At 47.2% G+C, this 16,929-nt stretch overlaps 1 protein-coding gene across 1 annotated transcript in view; it reads left to right on the top strand.

The window, feature by feature from the left end:
• Positions 1 to 11,191: 11,191 nt before the first annotated feature.
• LOC149444301 (uncharacterized) overlaps positions 11,192 to 16,929 on the top strand; it is a 47,978-nt gene continuing 42,240 nt past the window's right edge. Inside the window, exon 1 of the mRNA XM_089654697.1 lies at positions 11,192 to 11,981. Coding sequence (XP_089510823.1) covers positions 11,192 to 11,981 — 790 coding nt within the window. The remainder of the gene's footprint in view (positions 11,982 to 16,929) is intronic.

Raw genomic sequence — 16,929 nt, 5'->3', positions numbered from 1 at the left:
CTGTCTGGTATCACTGGAGAGAGTGGCTTGGAAGATTGGAAGGAGGCAACCATTCTGTCCTTGGACCTGTGAGTGCAAACTCTGAGAGATCTGGGGGGCTCTGTGTGCTTGTTACCCCTCTGGTGCTTGATAGTCAGCCTGGGTCTGAGAAAGGGAGCCCTGCCTAGTGTTCTGCAGAGCTTGTCCAAGTATTGCTACTGCTAATGGGACTTCGCTCTCCTACAACTACTTGCTGCTATTTGTTACTGAGAAGTCTGCTATCTACTGTCAGCCGAGACTTCACAAGTGTTCTACTAAGAGATCAGCTAGATGTCCTCAGTGTGAAGAGTTCTGATTCTGGAGGATCCGACTACATTCCCCATCCCTATCCCCAGTTCTACAATAAACTCCAAACACAAAACACCCCCTAGACTGGTCATTGGAGACAACGAGCAGAAGTGTGTGTGTTTGCCTTGCTGTGGGGCAAAGCAAAGGGGAACCGGGGGCAACATTCAGCTCCTTCTGAGGTAGTGCTACATGAAGTCGGTGTAAAGTGGAAGCAGTAGATCTGCAGGGAACTGAATCTTGAGCACAAAGCACTTTGTTGTATATGGATTTGCACATGGTTCAGTATTCTTAATTTACTGTCAAACACCTCAAGATCAATGAAGTAGGTGTAAAGTGGAAGCAGTAGATCCACAGAGAATAATATTTTGAGTAGGGATGGGCTGACGGTTCGAGTCAAACATAAGTTCGAATCGAACATTAGCCATTTGCATGTTCACCATTATGCTGGAAGTTTGCCCGTGTGCCCAATGTAAAACATGTTTTGTGATTGGCCAAAGCATTGCACCTGACCTGCTTTGGCCAATAACAGCTGAGTTCTCAGGAAGAGCCATGATTGGCCAAAGTGCTGGCCGTATTATTGAACCACAACATGCAGAAGAGGTGGTGGAGTGGATAAGTCAGTCATCCTCATCCTCTGTCATCCAGGCTCATACTATTTTGCCTTCCACTACAGCTGCCAAAGTGTCCTGTTCCTCCGGCTCCTTGTCCACCACAGCTGCTCCTTCCGTAGCCCCACCATCATGCATGGAGGAGTCACCAGAATGATTGGATCATAGTGTCAGTCCCATGCTGCTGGAGGATGTGCAGCAATCTGAATGCTGTGATGTTGGTTCCCAGGATGAGGAAAGGAGTGACGTGAGCCTAGAGAGAGGGGGCGCCAGTGAGGGAAAAGAAATCATCAGTCCTGTTCCCCCAGCCGCAGCACACTGCCAAGTTGGCTCCATTGATGAGGAGGATGGGGATGATGAGGTCACTGACCATACTTGGGTGCCTGAGAGAACAGAGGAGGACAGTGAGGAGGAGGCAGAACTCCAACAAGGCAGGTTGTCCTCCAGGGACAGGCATAAGGGCAGCCAACCAATGGCATCACACGACAGAGCTCCACAGGTGGGGGGTGCTGCTGACTCCATGCAGACTTCCACAAGTTCTCTGGTGTGGGCTTTCTTCAACACATGTGCAGCATTGCTGTTTGCAGTCTGACTGAAGCAGACCAAGCGTGGCCAAAACACCAGCCACTTGGGCACCACATGCTTGACAAGACGTATGATGAGCTGCCATGCAGCCCGCTGGTAACAGCACCTGAAAGACCCAGAAAAAGTGCAGACTTCTCCTTGCTCCTCATCTGGGATCTCTACTGTAAAACGTCAGGTCTTCTCAACAGCCTCCACTGAGAGGAGTGATGGTACAGCAGTGGGTGGCCCATCTGACAGCAGGACACCACCTGTTGATTTCAGCAGGAACATTTCACTACCCCATTTGCTGAACCATGAAAAAAAGACTGTCCCACCCATCCACATTCTATCCTGGCCAAATTGCTGCGTTACAACTGCTGCCTTTCCATCTGGTGGACTCTTCCCCCTTCCGGGAATTTGCAGAATGTGCTGTATCACGGTGACAGGTTCTGAAAAGACAATTTGTTTCATGCAAGGCCATTCCAGCTCTGTACCATCATGTGGAAGGTCATGTTTTGGCCTTGTTGGACAAGGAGGTCATCAGCAAGGTCCACATTACTGACACGTGGTCCAGCAGGCACAGTCAGGGATGGTACATATCCGTCACGGCACACTGGGTAACTCTGCTAGCAGCTGGGAAGGATGCAGGACAGGGTTCAGTTCTGGAGCTTGTTCCACCACCATGCCTCCAAAAACCTGGTGGTGATTCTGCCACATCTGTCTGCTCCACTCCCTCCCCTTCCTCTTCCTCTATGGCCTCTTCTGCTGAATTGTCATCTGAACCAGCAGTGCTCCATAAGCGTTCATGGGGCTATGCAAGCAGTCAGGCTAAAAGATGCCACGTGGTGCTTCAGCTGGTCTGTCTAAGGGACAGGAGCCACACTGGGTCAGAGATTCTGTCAGCTCTGCAGGGGCATGCTCAGAGGTGGTTGATGCCACGGCAGCTTGAGCCAGGAATGGTTGTATGTGACAATGGCACCAACCTTCTCTCCGCCTTCTTACAGGGACACTTGGCACATGTTCCATGCTTGGCACACGTCCTGAATTTGGTGGTGCAGCGCTTCTTGAACAGGTACCCAGGCTTTCAAGATCTTCTGAGGCAGGCTGGAAAAGTCTGTGGCCATGTCCAGCAGTCATAAATGGCCTGTTTCCAGCTGGCTGAAATTCAACGGGAATTCAATCTGTCCACCAACCAACTCATTTGTGACATGTCCACTCGGTGGAACTCCACTTTGGCAATGCTGCAGTGGCTGCACACACAGCAGAGGACCATCAATGAGTACCTGTGTGAAAATGGCACAAGGACAGGCTCAGGGGAACTTGGCTTCTTCTCACCTCACTAGTGGCTGCTGACAATGGATGCATGCGCTGTCCTGTCACCATCTGAGGAGGCCACAAGGATGGTGAGCTGTGACACTGCATGCATCAGTGACACTATCCCTGTAGTCTTCCTGCTGGAGCACACGCTGCATGGAATCATGGACAGGGCACTGGAGGCAGAACATCGGGAGGAAGAGGAGGATTTCCTGTCCTCTCAAGGCCCCCTTTATGCAGAAACCATTCCTGTGGGGCTGCAGAACACACAGCAGGAGGAGGAGGAGGAGGAGGATTGAAGCAGCATGGAAGTAGAGGATCACATAGAGCAGTATTCAAGGGACACTTTTCAGTCCCCAGAACCCAGCCAGGAGTAGTACATGGCTGGGAGGAGGTAGTTCCTGACAATGTCATCCTCAGTGACCCAGAGGACTCAGAATCTCCTGCCTCCTCAAACTTACACTGCATGGGCTCCCTGATTCTGCAAAGCCTGTGTAAGGACCTGAGGATGTGTTATCAAGAAGAGGGATCAATACTGGTTGGCAACCCTTCTTGATCCACGTTACAAGGGTGAAGGTGCAGAGCTCATCCAGTCTTCCCAGAGGGAGCAGAGGATGAAACATCCTGAGGATGCCTTGAAATTGTGTAACACCTTTCCAGACACAGGGAGGTCACCATTTCCTGGACAACGTGTTTCTGAGGCTTCATTCTGTCAAAGGAAGAGCGGTGGAGAAGGCGGCCAGCTGACCGATGCCTTTAGACAGTTCTTTAGTCCTCAGCGCCCAGGGCTGTTAGGTTTAAGCACCCATCGGCAGGGTCTGCATCATATAGTGCAGGATTATCTAGGGGCAAGAACAGACTTGGAGACCTTTCCAACTGATCATCCACTGGGTTACTGGGTCTTGAGGATGGATCACTGGCCAGAACTTGCTCAATATGCCATCAAGGTACTGGCCTGTCCTGCATCCAGCGTGCTTTCCGAACGGACATTCAGTGCTGCTGGAGGTTTTATGCATTTACCTGAATGACATCGATTCATTCAGGGGTTTTTTTGTGATTTGGCTACAGCTAATCACATGACACAGCTGGGCTGTGATTGGTGCAGCTTGTGCATGTGATCGCTGTGACCATTCACAGCTAGACACACTTGTATACAATGGATGGCATGAAAGGAAGCCATCCATTGTATACAACTGTCATGTGACCTGCAGTGATTGGTCACAGCAGGTCACATGGCACTGGCAATAGGGCCAGTACACAAATCTGTCATCGGCCGTGTCTGAGGTACATGGCCGGTGACAGATCGCACCACAGCCCTGCGTTGTGCACGCTCCAGAAAGGACGCCATATGGCACCACCTGGAGGGGCGAGCTGTTCGTCCAACCGCCATCTGGCTATAGACTGGGCAGCAACTGGTTACACTGGAGGGGGTGATCTCAGTGGAAAGAGTGTCTTCAGTGGGGGAGGGGTGACAACACTAGGTGAGAGGTGTGTCCTCAGAAGGAGAAGAGTGTCCCCAGCACAGGAAAGGAGGGGGAGGAGAGTCTGCAGAGGAGGAAAAGAGAGGAAGAAGTATCTTCAGTGGAGAGGGTGTCTGTAGTGGGGGAGGGTGTCCTCTGTGTGTGTGTGTAGGGGGGGTGTCTTTAGTGGGGGAGGGTGTCTGTAGTGGGGGAGGGTGTCCTCTGTGTGTGTGGGGGGTTGTCTTTAGTGGGGGAGGGTGTCCTCTGTGGGGGGAAGAGGGTGTTCTTAGTGGAGGAGGGGAAGGGTTTTTTGGGTAAATGACACCAGATCAAAGTCCTCCTGAGAAGTTCCTAAAGACAGCTGTCTTGTCTATGTAAAAATATAACTTTAGCTGAATATTAGAAGCACAGCTTATTCCAAGGGGGCTATGAGGTAAACTGACCCCAGCTTTGTTTGTGGACAGGGAGGAGTCCAGTGGTCTGTTTGTGGACAGGGAGGAGTCCAGTGGTCTGTTTGTGGACAGGGAGGAGTCCAGTGGTCTGTTTGTGGACAGGGAGGAGTCCAGTGGTCTGTTTGTGGACAGGGAGGAGTCCAGTGGTCTGTTTACACAAGTCCTAAACAAAAGCTCCATTGTTCTCGGAGTTTCCTTTCTCCAGAAGGAAGAACCTGCTCTGGCTGTACAGATCACACAGGTGGAGTCTACACTGCAGTCTGCACTGTCAGCCGAGCAGCTGAAGGAGTCCAACATCTAACCATCTACTAATCAGGCGTACTCTTGGAGCACCACCTACACAAGACTCACCTCGTCCATCTAGACTGCTCACTAGAGCTTCTTCTACAGCCTCTGACCCATCACTTCCCTCCTCTGCTGGAGGCACTTTATTAGGATCTATAGAGGGACAACTCCGGCCTCGTATTGTACATCAGAATCAAGGAAACAGCAGAGATCCGGCCACAGGGGAGCTAGGAAACATCAACGCTGCAACAAGGGATCTCCCACTCATCCAACCATCCCAACAGACGATTCATCATCAACAGAAATAGATGGAATTGTCACCTTCTCCTCAGCTGGACTGACATCGGGGAAGATGGACCTTCTGGGGAAAGGTTTGGGCTTCAGCCCTAAAGGTATCAGGAAGACGTTGTTGGCACAGGACTTGTATAGATGTCTCAGGAATATTAGATTGAAGGGACATTATTCCTGGAGAGGCGATATTGAGGGATCATCTGTAGTCACACCACTTCTGAGACATAGAGAGGGAAATGGGCGCTAATAGGATGCAGGAGATCTGCTGAGACATAGAAATGGAAATGGGAGCTAATAGGCTGCAGGAGATCTGCTGAGACATAGAGAGGGAAATGGGAGCTAATAGGCTGCAGCAGATCTGCTGAGACATAGAGAGGAAAATGGGCGCTAATAGGCTGCAGGAGATCTGCTGAGACATAGAAAGGGAAATGGGTGCTAATAGGCTGCAGGAGATCTGCTGAGACGTAGAGAAGGAAATGGGTGCTAATAGGCTGCAGGAGATCCGCTGAGACATAGAAAGGGAAATGGGAGCTAATAGGCTGCAGGAGATCCGCTGAGACATAGAAAGGGAAATGGGAGCTAATAGGCTGCAGGAGATCTGCTGAGACAATGAAATGTGTATGAAATGGATGGATGTGCAGACACTCCCAGAAGATGATGTCATTATGAGTGGATTGATATATATGTTTCTACTTTAGGATGTATTTTTGCATTGTCTCCCCCAGAAGGATCAGGTTTGGTGGGATCGCTCTCATTAGACAACCCAACCAATCAGTGACTGCTGCCCCTCTCTGCCAATCCCTTCACTGACTTCCACTAACCCAACATATAAAATACAAAATACTAACCACAACTTTCAAAGCCATCCACAACACTGCCCCTAGCTACATCACCAATGTGATAAAATGTGGGATCCGTGGATTCCATACATCTCCATGCCCTACTACTTCCTGATTTGACCCTCCCCTCTCCCCCCCTCCCCTTTTTTTTAGTTATTTTTGATCTTTCATGGAAACCACAGGAACGGTTATTTTAATGTTTCTCGGGGCTGCAGTTCCTCTGAACTCCACAAGGTGGTGATCTCACTTCTATCCAGAAAGGAAGTTATTATAGAACACAGACAGGAAGTGATGTCAGGCACAGACAGGAAGTGATGTCAGGCACAGACAGGAAGTCATCTGGAATAAAGACAGGAAGTTGTATACCATACAAAGTGGAGAGGAGACCTTGGTGGAAGTGGCAGCAGAGGAGGTAATAAGATGTTATGTTCTATTTACACCCAGTAACTCCCCGTCACGTCCGTCCTCTTCCTCCATAGTCACGTCCGTCCTCTTCCTCCATAGTCACGTCCGTCCTCTTCCTCCATAGTCACGTCCGTCCTCTTCCTCCATAGTCACGTCCGTCCTCTGCTTTCATAGTCACGTCCGTCCTCTGCCTCCATAGTCACGTCCGTCCTCTGCCTCCATAGTCACGTCCGTCCTCTGCCTCCATAGTTACATCCGTCCTCTTCCTCCATAGTCATGTCCGTCCTCTGCCTCCATAGTCACGTCCGTCCTCTTCCTCCATCATCATGTCCGTCCTCTTCCTCCATAGTCACGTCCGTCCTCTTCCTCCATAGTCACATCCATCCTCTTCCTCCATAGTCATGTCCGTCCTCTTCCTCCATAGTCACTGTGACGTCTTTTATCTCCAGCAGATGATGATACACACATATATAGTGTGGGAACCCAGATGAACCCCTTCAGGGGCAGAACATTCCCCCATTTCTGGGGCCGGAACATTCTCCTCATTGTGGAGATAAATTCTAGTAATATGGTCCTCTAAACAAACAGCACTGACAATAAATAGACAAGACAAGGACCATCCTGACCATACATGGCCTACAAAGGGCAATGATGACACTACACAGGCAGCCAATGGGCAATCATTACACTATGCAGCCAACACAATGATGGAGTGCCGGGGTCAGGAGTATGGAGCATAGAGCCCCTTACATTGCTGCTCAGGAGGAAGGAAACATTCCCCAGCCGGCCATGAAGAATATGTTCCATCATTGGTGTCAGAGGGAGGGAAATACTGAGGGGTCTGAGGGAAGAAGAGGAGCTGAGGGGTCTCTCAGGGGTTACTGAGGATGGGAGACTTTGGGGCCCCTGAGGGGATAGTGAAGTTAAAGGGTTTTGAGGGGGTAGAGTAGCTGAAGGAATCTGGGTCTTTGATAGGGTTGGCGGGGAGCAGGGCTCTGAGGAAAGAGAAGTTTGTCAGGCTCAGGGGGACACTGAGGCAGGGAGGGGGGATCTTGGTCTCTGGTTGTCCTCTTACCTGCACTTACTTTCCAGACCTTCTTACAGAACTCCTACCAGGAAAGGAAGACAACCTTCACCTTCTTACCATCTCACTGGTCAAATAATGTATTCCAAGATACCAAATAGAATGCAGAAGGACAATCCTTCACCCCTTGGTGGACACTTGTTCTTAGAGGAGGATTCTTGGTGCATTTTTGACTAAAAGCTAGTCAGGGGTCAGTGCTGAACATCTTCAGGAGACACTCCAATACCTCCCATGACACAGGCTCTGGCAGTGCCCGGTGCTGGAATTCAGAGCCCCAGGAACCCACCACCACTCTGTACAATGTCCTGGATACTACAATATACTTGATACTCAGATCCTCCTGCTGTCCTCCTTCTACCCACACTATGCTTCCATTGGAGGGAAGAGAATAGGCTCCTTCCTGACAGCTCTCTACTCCACCAGCACCATCCTCCTTCTACCCAATCCAATCTCTTCTTTTACTGCAGAGAATGACAGTGACATCACTCCTGTCAGTCAGCAGGCTGCCACAGATTGGAGCCTTGCAGCCGGATTTCTGCCAATTGTCCTGATTAGGCAGCAACTCCGGCCAAAAGTCCTCAAGTTCCCCTTCCTGGACCTCATGATGAGCCGACATTGACCTCACAGCACTGCCTCAGAGCAAACAAGTCATAGGAAGGATCGTATTTATCATTCCTTGTCTGCAGATCTAATACTCATCAAAACCAGTTCAGAGACCAAACAAACCCAACAGAGAAAAGGGGATTTCTGATCTGACAGGTCAAGAGGGTCCCGGGACCTCCAAAATTTAGCAAACACTAAACAGTCCAGACTACTGTCTTCCCATGGGGGAAGTAGATCTTATATGTCCAGCAACCCTCCTATTCCCCCCTCACATCCACATCCTATTATTGTGTGACCAATACCATCCAAATCATTCTTACTTTCATTTCCCAAAGTTATCCGTCTACAAGGAGACCTGTATAGATCACATGATGGCACCAATGAGGATGGAGGAGGACCGGAGTCACATGACTGAGAAGATACTAAACCTCACCCTGGAGATCATCTACCTGCTGACCGGAGAGGTGAGGGGGATTCTGGGAGGTCACATGACATCACTCTCATCTCTATTAATAAAACACAGACCTGACCGGAGAGGTGAGGGGGATTCTGGGAGGTCACATGACAACACTCTCATTTCTAATAATAAACACAGACCTGACCGGAGATGTGAGGAGGATTCTGGGAGGTCACATGACATCGCTCTCATCTCTATTGATAAAACACAGACCTGACCGGAGAGGTGAGGAGGATTCTGGGAGGTCACATGACATCACTCTCATCTCTATTAATAAAACACAGACCTGACCGGAGAGGTGAGGAGGATTCTGGGAGTCTAACATGATATTCCTATTGGTTCCTCAATACAGAGATTTCCTCTTCTGAAGTCAGGTGACCATATGACCATCACAGTGCCTCCATGTGACTCCCTAAACCCTGAGAGACACAACATGCAGAAGATTCTAGAAGTCACCAGAGAGATCACTCAGCTGCTGACAGGAGAGGTGAGCGGTGCCGGGAATTCTGGGACATTCTCCAGTAACAGACAAGGGATGTGTCTGGATGGTGACTGTATCATTGTGTGTGTCAGGTTCCTATAAGGTGTCAGGGTGTCACTGTCTATTTCTCCATGGAGGAGTGGGAGTATTTAGAAGGACACAAGGATCTCTACAAGGACGTCATGATGGACAATCAGCCGCCCCTCACATCACCGGGTAAGAGGAGACTTTATTGTAAAGGAGAGAGCAGTACGGAGGATCCACCTAGATCCCCCATCATCTGATAAACACATAGAAACAATGGATTCAGTCAGTGTGTGTGTTTCCTACAGATGGATCCAGTCATGGGAACCCACCAGAGAGATGTCCCCGTCCTCTGTATTCCCGGGATTCCACACAGGAAGGTCACACCATCCCTCACCATCATCAGGTAGATGATGAAAATTATTGGTAGTTGTGATTTATACACAGCATGTTTGTTACAATGAATGTTTTATTATATCTTTCAGAGTGGAATCCTCGGGGATGATAATATTGATGTTAAAGAAGAGTATAAAGAGGAGGATGAGGAGTATGGAGTGATGGAGGAGTTTTCAGAAGGACACAAGGAGATGATGGAGCCACCTAATACCAGGAACCCACCAGAGCGATGTCCCCGTCCTCTGTATTCCCGGGATTCCACACAGGAAGGTCACACCATCCCTCACCATTACAAGGTAGGTGGGATGGAGAATCTAGAACATGGACTTGTAAAGGTGATGTGTTGATATTTTCTGTGAATTAATATATTTTATAGATGATATGAAAGTTTTAATTGATGTCACAATATTAAAGCTTATATTTTACAGATGTTATTGCTGATCTGTTTCTTGATTTAGAGTGGAGATCCAATCGATATAGAATTTGAGGTGAAAGCAGAAGAAGAAGAGGCGTATGTGAGGGATGATCAGCAGTCTATGGAGGAGGATGGAATAACGGGGACATTTATAGAGGAGGACACTCCTACAGAGATCAGCACAGGTGGGTCATGAACACTAAATCCATTCCTCCACCCATACTGCTCACTGATTGGTCCAGAGTAGGGCGGGGACTGGGTGATATCAGCCTGTAATCCCCTGGTCACTTTCCTGAGCTGTGTTCCCCGTCCTGTATTCCTGGATTTCTCTCGGATAATCTTCCTTCTCTGTGCTGCAGACACAATTTATGTCTCTAGACTGGATTTATGGAGGTTCTGGGGTTCAGCTGGCAGCATAATGTTTTTCAGCACAAGCGATACTAGACCTAGGCACCTGGGGTGTGTGTCTTGGGTGTTCTTCCCCATGTCCGGGTCTAGTAAGATCTCTGACAGAATATTTCTCCCAGGGTTCCTTGCTCTGTGGTCTGCTGGCTGTGCCGGGTGGAGGGATATGTCTGTAGTGTCTCAGACCCAAGTCACTGAGTGCAGTCTCAGGAGATGGGAGGCAGCGATGTGGGATCTCTGCAACTTGTCTACAGTAAACATTTAAACTTCCACTGATTACTGAATACCAATATTATGAGTCCTGACCCTTATACTGTATAATTTATATTGTACATTACATACTCCTGACTTCAGGATCAGTCCAGTCTCCATCTTGGTTGTTCTTCCCCCATCCTCACTCTCTGACCTCTGGTGGGGCTCAGCCCCGCTGTTCTTCATGACTAAATCATGGACTAAATAAGGAAGTGCAGTACTTCTTGTGTTGGGAAGATGGCGATGAGTGATAGAGGGGGTGGGGACCCTCGTCCTATAATCCCCTCATCACTGTCCCTCCTATAAAAGACAGTTCTGGTTGTTTCCTCACTCTCTGACTAAGGTCCATGAATAAAGAAATGACCTGGTAGGAGATCAGAGGAGCCATTTCCTAGTTCCCTTGAGGGTGGAATTGTAAGCTCCTCAGAGACCAAGCTGCCTGATGTGGGCGGAGTCCTGGTTTGGGGGAACCAATCAGCTCCTGTCTAGTAATCCTCTTTGTCTTTGTATTTTAGTCCATGGCCGGGAGATGAGGAAAACCTCCGAGGATTGTCTCACTTTGTCTCCAGACTGGAAAGTAGAAGATGAGGACATCACACAGTATAGTCCAGGAGAAAACCCGGCTCCCTCCAATGTCCATCCGGCACCACCCAGTGTAGATGGACCATCGGATTCCTCGTATCCTGAGGCACCTCAAACTGTGCGGGACCGGGCCGGCCTTCCAACAGGGAAGAGGTTCTCCTGTACTGAGTGCGGGAAGGGTTTCCGTTCTAAATCCTATCTTAATGTGCATAAAAGATCTCACACGGGGGAGAAGCCGTATTCCTGTCCTGAGTGCGGGAAATGTTTTTCACAAAAATCAAGTCTTGTCATACATGAAAGGTCTCACACAGGTGAGAAGCCGTATTCCTGTTCTGAGTGCTGGAAATGTTTTTCAGTGAAGTCCCATCTTTACACACATCAGAGATATCACACAGGGGAGAAGCCGTATTCTTGTCCTGAGTGTGGAAAATGTTTTTCAGAAAAGTCCCATCTTTACGAACATCAGAGAACTCACACGGGATTGAAGCCGTATTCCTGTCCTGAGTGCGGGAAATGTTTTTCAGTGAAGTCCAGTTTTAACAAACATCAGAAATCTCACACGGGGGAGAAGCCATATTTCTGTCCTGAGTGCGGGAAACGTTTTTCATTTAAGTCCCATTTTTACAGACATCAAAGATCTCACACGGGGGAGAAGCCATATTCCTGTCCTGAGTGTGGAAAATGTTTTTCATATTCGTCCAGTCTTTTCAGACATCAGAGATCTCACACGGGGAGAAGCTATTTTCCTGTCCTGAGTGAGGGAAATGTTCCTCACTGAAGTCCTGTCTTTGTGTACATCAGGTATTATAACGGGGTAGACAGATCAGACAGAGGTCAGTACTTTTTGGGGGGTGGAATGGGGAAAGATGGGGGGAGGGCTATGGCAGATGATAAGAAGGTTCCCATGTTACAAACAACCAGTGGAATTGGTACCATTTGTATACAAATGAAAAATACACAAAATCCGTGTGAACAATGTGTCAGTGAATGGACAAGGTGTCAGTGAATGGACAAGGTGTCAGTGAATGGACAAGGTGTCAGTGAATGGACAAGCTGTCAGTGAATGAAAGTGTTTGTTCCCCAATGCCAGAAGTGTGCCCAGCACAATAGGTGAGTTGGAAGGTTTGGTGCATGAAGAGAACTAGGATTGAATTGGTATTGCTGAATCTTGGCTTCATTCCTCACATGACTGGGCCATTCATATTCCTGGCTAGGTTCTCTTTCGGAGAGACGGGGGAAATAGGAAAGGTGGTGGTGTCTGTCTCTATGTGAGAAGTGATCTCAGAGCGAGTGTGAAAGAGGACCTAGTTGATGGAGAGTGTGATGAGGCTGAAGTATTATGGGTGGAACTGCACATGGGGGGGCAGTACTACAAAGGTCATCATTGGAGTTTGTTATAGGCCTCCCAGTGTTAATGAGGAGGTGGAGACTCAGCTCCTCCCACAGATGGAAAGGGCTGCAAGGGCAGCAGTGACCATAATATGATTTCATTTATTGTTAGCTGTAGCTAGCACATAAGGGAAAAATAAAAACAACTTTAAGAGAGCTAATTTTCTAAGGCTGAGAGCTGCTCTCCAAGACTTAGACTGGGAGGGAATATTGGCATCGATGAACACAACACAGAAATGGGAGTTCTTCATAAAGACTGTATGTGACCACACTGCAAAATATATTCCCATGGGCAACAAGTATAAAAGGCTAAAAGTCCAACCTATGTGGCTTACGGCCAAAGTTACAAAAGCGATAGATAATAAGAAAAGAGCTTTTATTAAATATAACAATGAAGGAACGCGATCATCGTTTACACATTACAAAGAATAGAACAGAATATGCAAAAAGGAAATAAAGGCACAAAAACTGAAAACAAACGACAGAAAGATATCAGGACGACCCCAAAACATTCCTCCAATCTATGAATAGTAGAAAGGTCCGGTCCCAGCATGTAGGCCCTTTACAGAACCATCTAGAGGGGGTGACTGGGGACAAAGAGGATTTCATACATTGTCCTTCTTTCTTCAGCTCTGTGTATACAAAGGAGCATGGGGGGCTCTTGTCCATAATGGGGGGTGGTACTGACACCCCCCAGATGATCCACATTGTCTCACAATTGATATGATCCAGAAATATTATAGAATAGAATAAAGGTGAATAAAGCCCGTGGACCGGCTGGCATACACCCACTGGGCCTTCGAGGAGAGAAGTGGTGGTGGTTGTGGTATACTTGGACAGAGGAGTGACGGTGAACGTGGTATACGTGGACAGAAGGGTGGCTGTAGTCGTGGTATAATTAGACAGAGAGGTGGACGTGGTATACTTGGACAGAGGGGTGGCGGTGGATGTGGTATACTTGGACAGAGGAGTGGAGGTGGACGTGGTATACTTGGACAGAGGGGTGGCAGTGGACGTGGTATACTTGGACAGAGGGGTGGCTGTAGTCGTGGTATAATTAGACAGAGAGGTGGATGTGGTATACTTGGACAGAGGGGTGGCTGTGGTCGTGGTATACTTGGACAGAGAGGTGGATGTATTATACTTTGACAGAGGAGTGTGGTGGACGTGGTATACTTGGACATAAGGGTGGCTGTGGAGGTGGTATACTTGGACAGAAGGGTGCCTGTGGACGTGGTATACTTGGACAGAGGGGTGGCGGTGGATGTGGTATACTTGAACAGAGGGGTGGCGGTGGACGTGGTATAATTGGACAGTGGGGTGGCGGTGGACGTGGTATACTTGGACAGAGGGGTGGCGGTGGATGTGGTATACTTGGACAGAGGGGTGGCGGTGGATGTGGTATACTTGGACAGAGGGGGGGCGGTGGACGTGGTATACTTGGACAGAGGGGTGGCGGTGGATGTGGTATACTTGGACAGAGGGGTGGTGGTGGACGTGGTATACTTGGACAGAGGGGTGGCGGTGGATGTGGTATACTCGGACAGAGGGGTGGCAGTGGACGTGGTATACTTGGACAGAGGGGTGGTGGTGGACGTGGTATACTTGGACACAGTTCCCCACACACGGCTAATGTGTAAGTCTATGGGATGGAAAAATCAGAATGTAAATGGATAGAAAACTGGCTAAAATATCATTCAGAGAGTAGTGGTTAATGATTCATACTCTGAATGGTCTGGGGGTGTCAGTGGGGGACCCCAAGGTTCGGTGTTATTAGTGGGGTACCCCAAGGTTCAGGGTTATTAGTGGGGTACCCCAAGGTTCAGGGTTATTAGTGGGGTACCCCAGGGTTCAGTGTTATTAGTGGGTACCCCAAGGGTCAGTGTTATTAGTGGGGTACCCCAAGGTTCAGTGTTATTAGTGGGGTACCCCAAGGTTCAGTGTTATTAGTGGGGTTCTCTGTAAGAAATCACATTTATGATTCGGCACTTATATTGATGGCAAGCTTGCAAAATATTTGTTTTTTCTGATTAGTCATAATTAATATTAATATGTGTGAATGGTCTTCTGACAAATGGCAGTATTAGTATTCTTCAGATATAACTGAGACTGAAAAATATGAATGTTAAGCTGAGACAGTAACATAAGACAGGAGTTAGCTGACCAGCTATCCAGCTGAAGGCTGAGTATTCTATATTTCGGTGTAGCTGGTTAGATGTCTCTGGTAGTAAAATGTCAGAGGTATTAGAAGTGACTTGTTATTACATTATGTATTTAATAGTATCTGTGTGTATTTAGTATACGTCTCTAACATTGATACATATATAGATTAGTGATTATACATTGATATGTTGTAAAGATATGTTCTTAAGTTATATTATCATTTATATATGAATAGCTGAGGTGACATCATCAGCTTATAATATTATGTACATCACATCTGTACCTGTCCATCAGACATCATATGTATAGCATCCCCTTCCTTGTATGAAATGGCTTTGCCAAGCAGTAATCATTTCCATAGAAGGTATTAAGATCACTAACTATGAAGCTGTTCCTATATAAAAGGTCCATAAGGGACAGTTGGAAACGCTAACACTGACACTCTTGTATACACACATCCACGTCTGAGAAGCTGCAACAGGTGCATGCTGCAAGATCCTCACTTCCGTCTACTTCCCAAAAGACATGAGAAGGACAAGAACATGGAGAACAGCACATGGCCAGGACAGCCATGACAAATAATGGTGACTTATCTTTACACTTCTGCTTGATATTTCTACAGTAGTTTTATCTCCATGGAACTGTTCATGATACACTTACATTGTTATTTCTACAGTAGTTGTATCTCCATGGAACTGTTCATGATACACTTTACATTGTTATTTCTACAGTAGTTGTATCTCCATGGAACTGTTCATGATACGCTTACATTGTTATTTCTACAGTAGTTGTATCTCCATGGAACTGTTCATGATACGCTTTACATTGTTATTTCTACAGTAGTTGTATCTCCATGGAACTGTTCATGATACGCTTTACATTGATATTTCTACAGTAGTTGTATCTCCATGGAACTGTTCATGATACGCTTTACATTGTTATTTCTACAGTAGTTGTATCTCCATGGAACTGTTCATGATACGCTTTACATTGTTATTTTACACCATTGTGTGATAGAATAAAATCACACTTTATTTTTTATTTCAATGGCTCTTTCATTCATAATCGCCTCAAGACACTAAAGAAGTATTATATGTGTCTAAAATCCAACATTTTGGTGAGCCAGCCTCCGCTGCAGTTTTTCTCTGGTTTTCCATTCCTTGATAAGGGGGAGAACGCACAATTCTGTGATTGTCAAGTCTGGGAAAAACACGGTGAAAAGAACCTAGAAGTGAAGGCGTTTGTGTTTCGTCAGACGTGAACGAGAGGTCCAGTGACTGAGCCGGGTCAAACAAGAAAATCATCTGATTACGGTGAATAACAATTATGGAATTTATTGATGATTTAGTTAATGAAAGCAAGCTAGAGTTTAACCAATTCAATTCCGTGCAATTTTACACCTTCCTGCCCAGACCATTTTTCAGGTCTCAGCGCTCTCACACTTTGAATGACAATTGCGCGGTCATACAACACTGTACCCAAACTAAAATTTTATCATTTTCTTCACACAACTAGAGCTTTCTTTTGGTGGTATTTAATCACCGCTGGGGTTTTTGAAAAAAATTTTTCTTTGTTTCTGTTATAAAAGTTTACAAATAATTGTTCTTCATAAATTTAGGCCGAGATGTATTCTGCTACATGTCTTTGGTGAAAATAACCCAAATTAGGATGTATTTTTTAGTTTGTAGGAAAGTTATAGAGTTCACAAACTATGGTATAGATCTGAATATTGATCAATCCTGAAGTACTGACAGCCAATCTCATTTCTTGAGGTCCAAGAATTTCAGAACAGTACAGATATCCCCCAAATGTCAGAACGGTACAGATATCCCCCAAATGTCAGGACAGTACAGATATCCCCCAAATGTCAGAACGGTACAGATATCCCCCGAATGTCAGGACGGTACAGATATCCCCCAAATGTCAGGACGGTACAGATATCCCCCAAATGTCAGGACGGTACAGATATCCCCCAAATGTCAGAACGGTACAGATATCCCCCAAATGTCAGGACGGTACAGATATCCCCCAAATGTCAGAACGGTACAGATATCCCCCGAATGTCAGGACGGTACAGATATCCCCCAAATGTCAGGACGGTACAGATATCCCCCAAATGTCAGGACGGTACAG

This window comes from Staurois parvus, unplaced genomic scaffold, assembly GCF_062004578.1.
Source record: "Staurois parvus isolate SC_StPar_1 unplaced genomic scaffold, SC_StPar_1.0 ptg000790l, whole genome shotgun sequence".
NCBI lineage: Eukaryota > Metazoa > Chordata > Amphibia > Anura > Ranidae > Staurois > Staurois parvus.
Note: the sequence above shows the minus strand (reverse complement) of the source record. Positions and strands in the feature narration are given on the sequence as shown.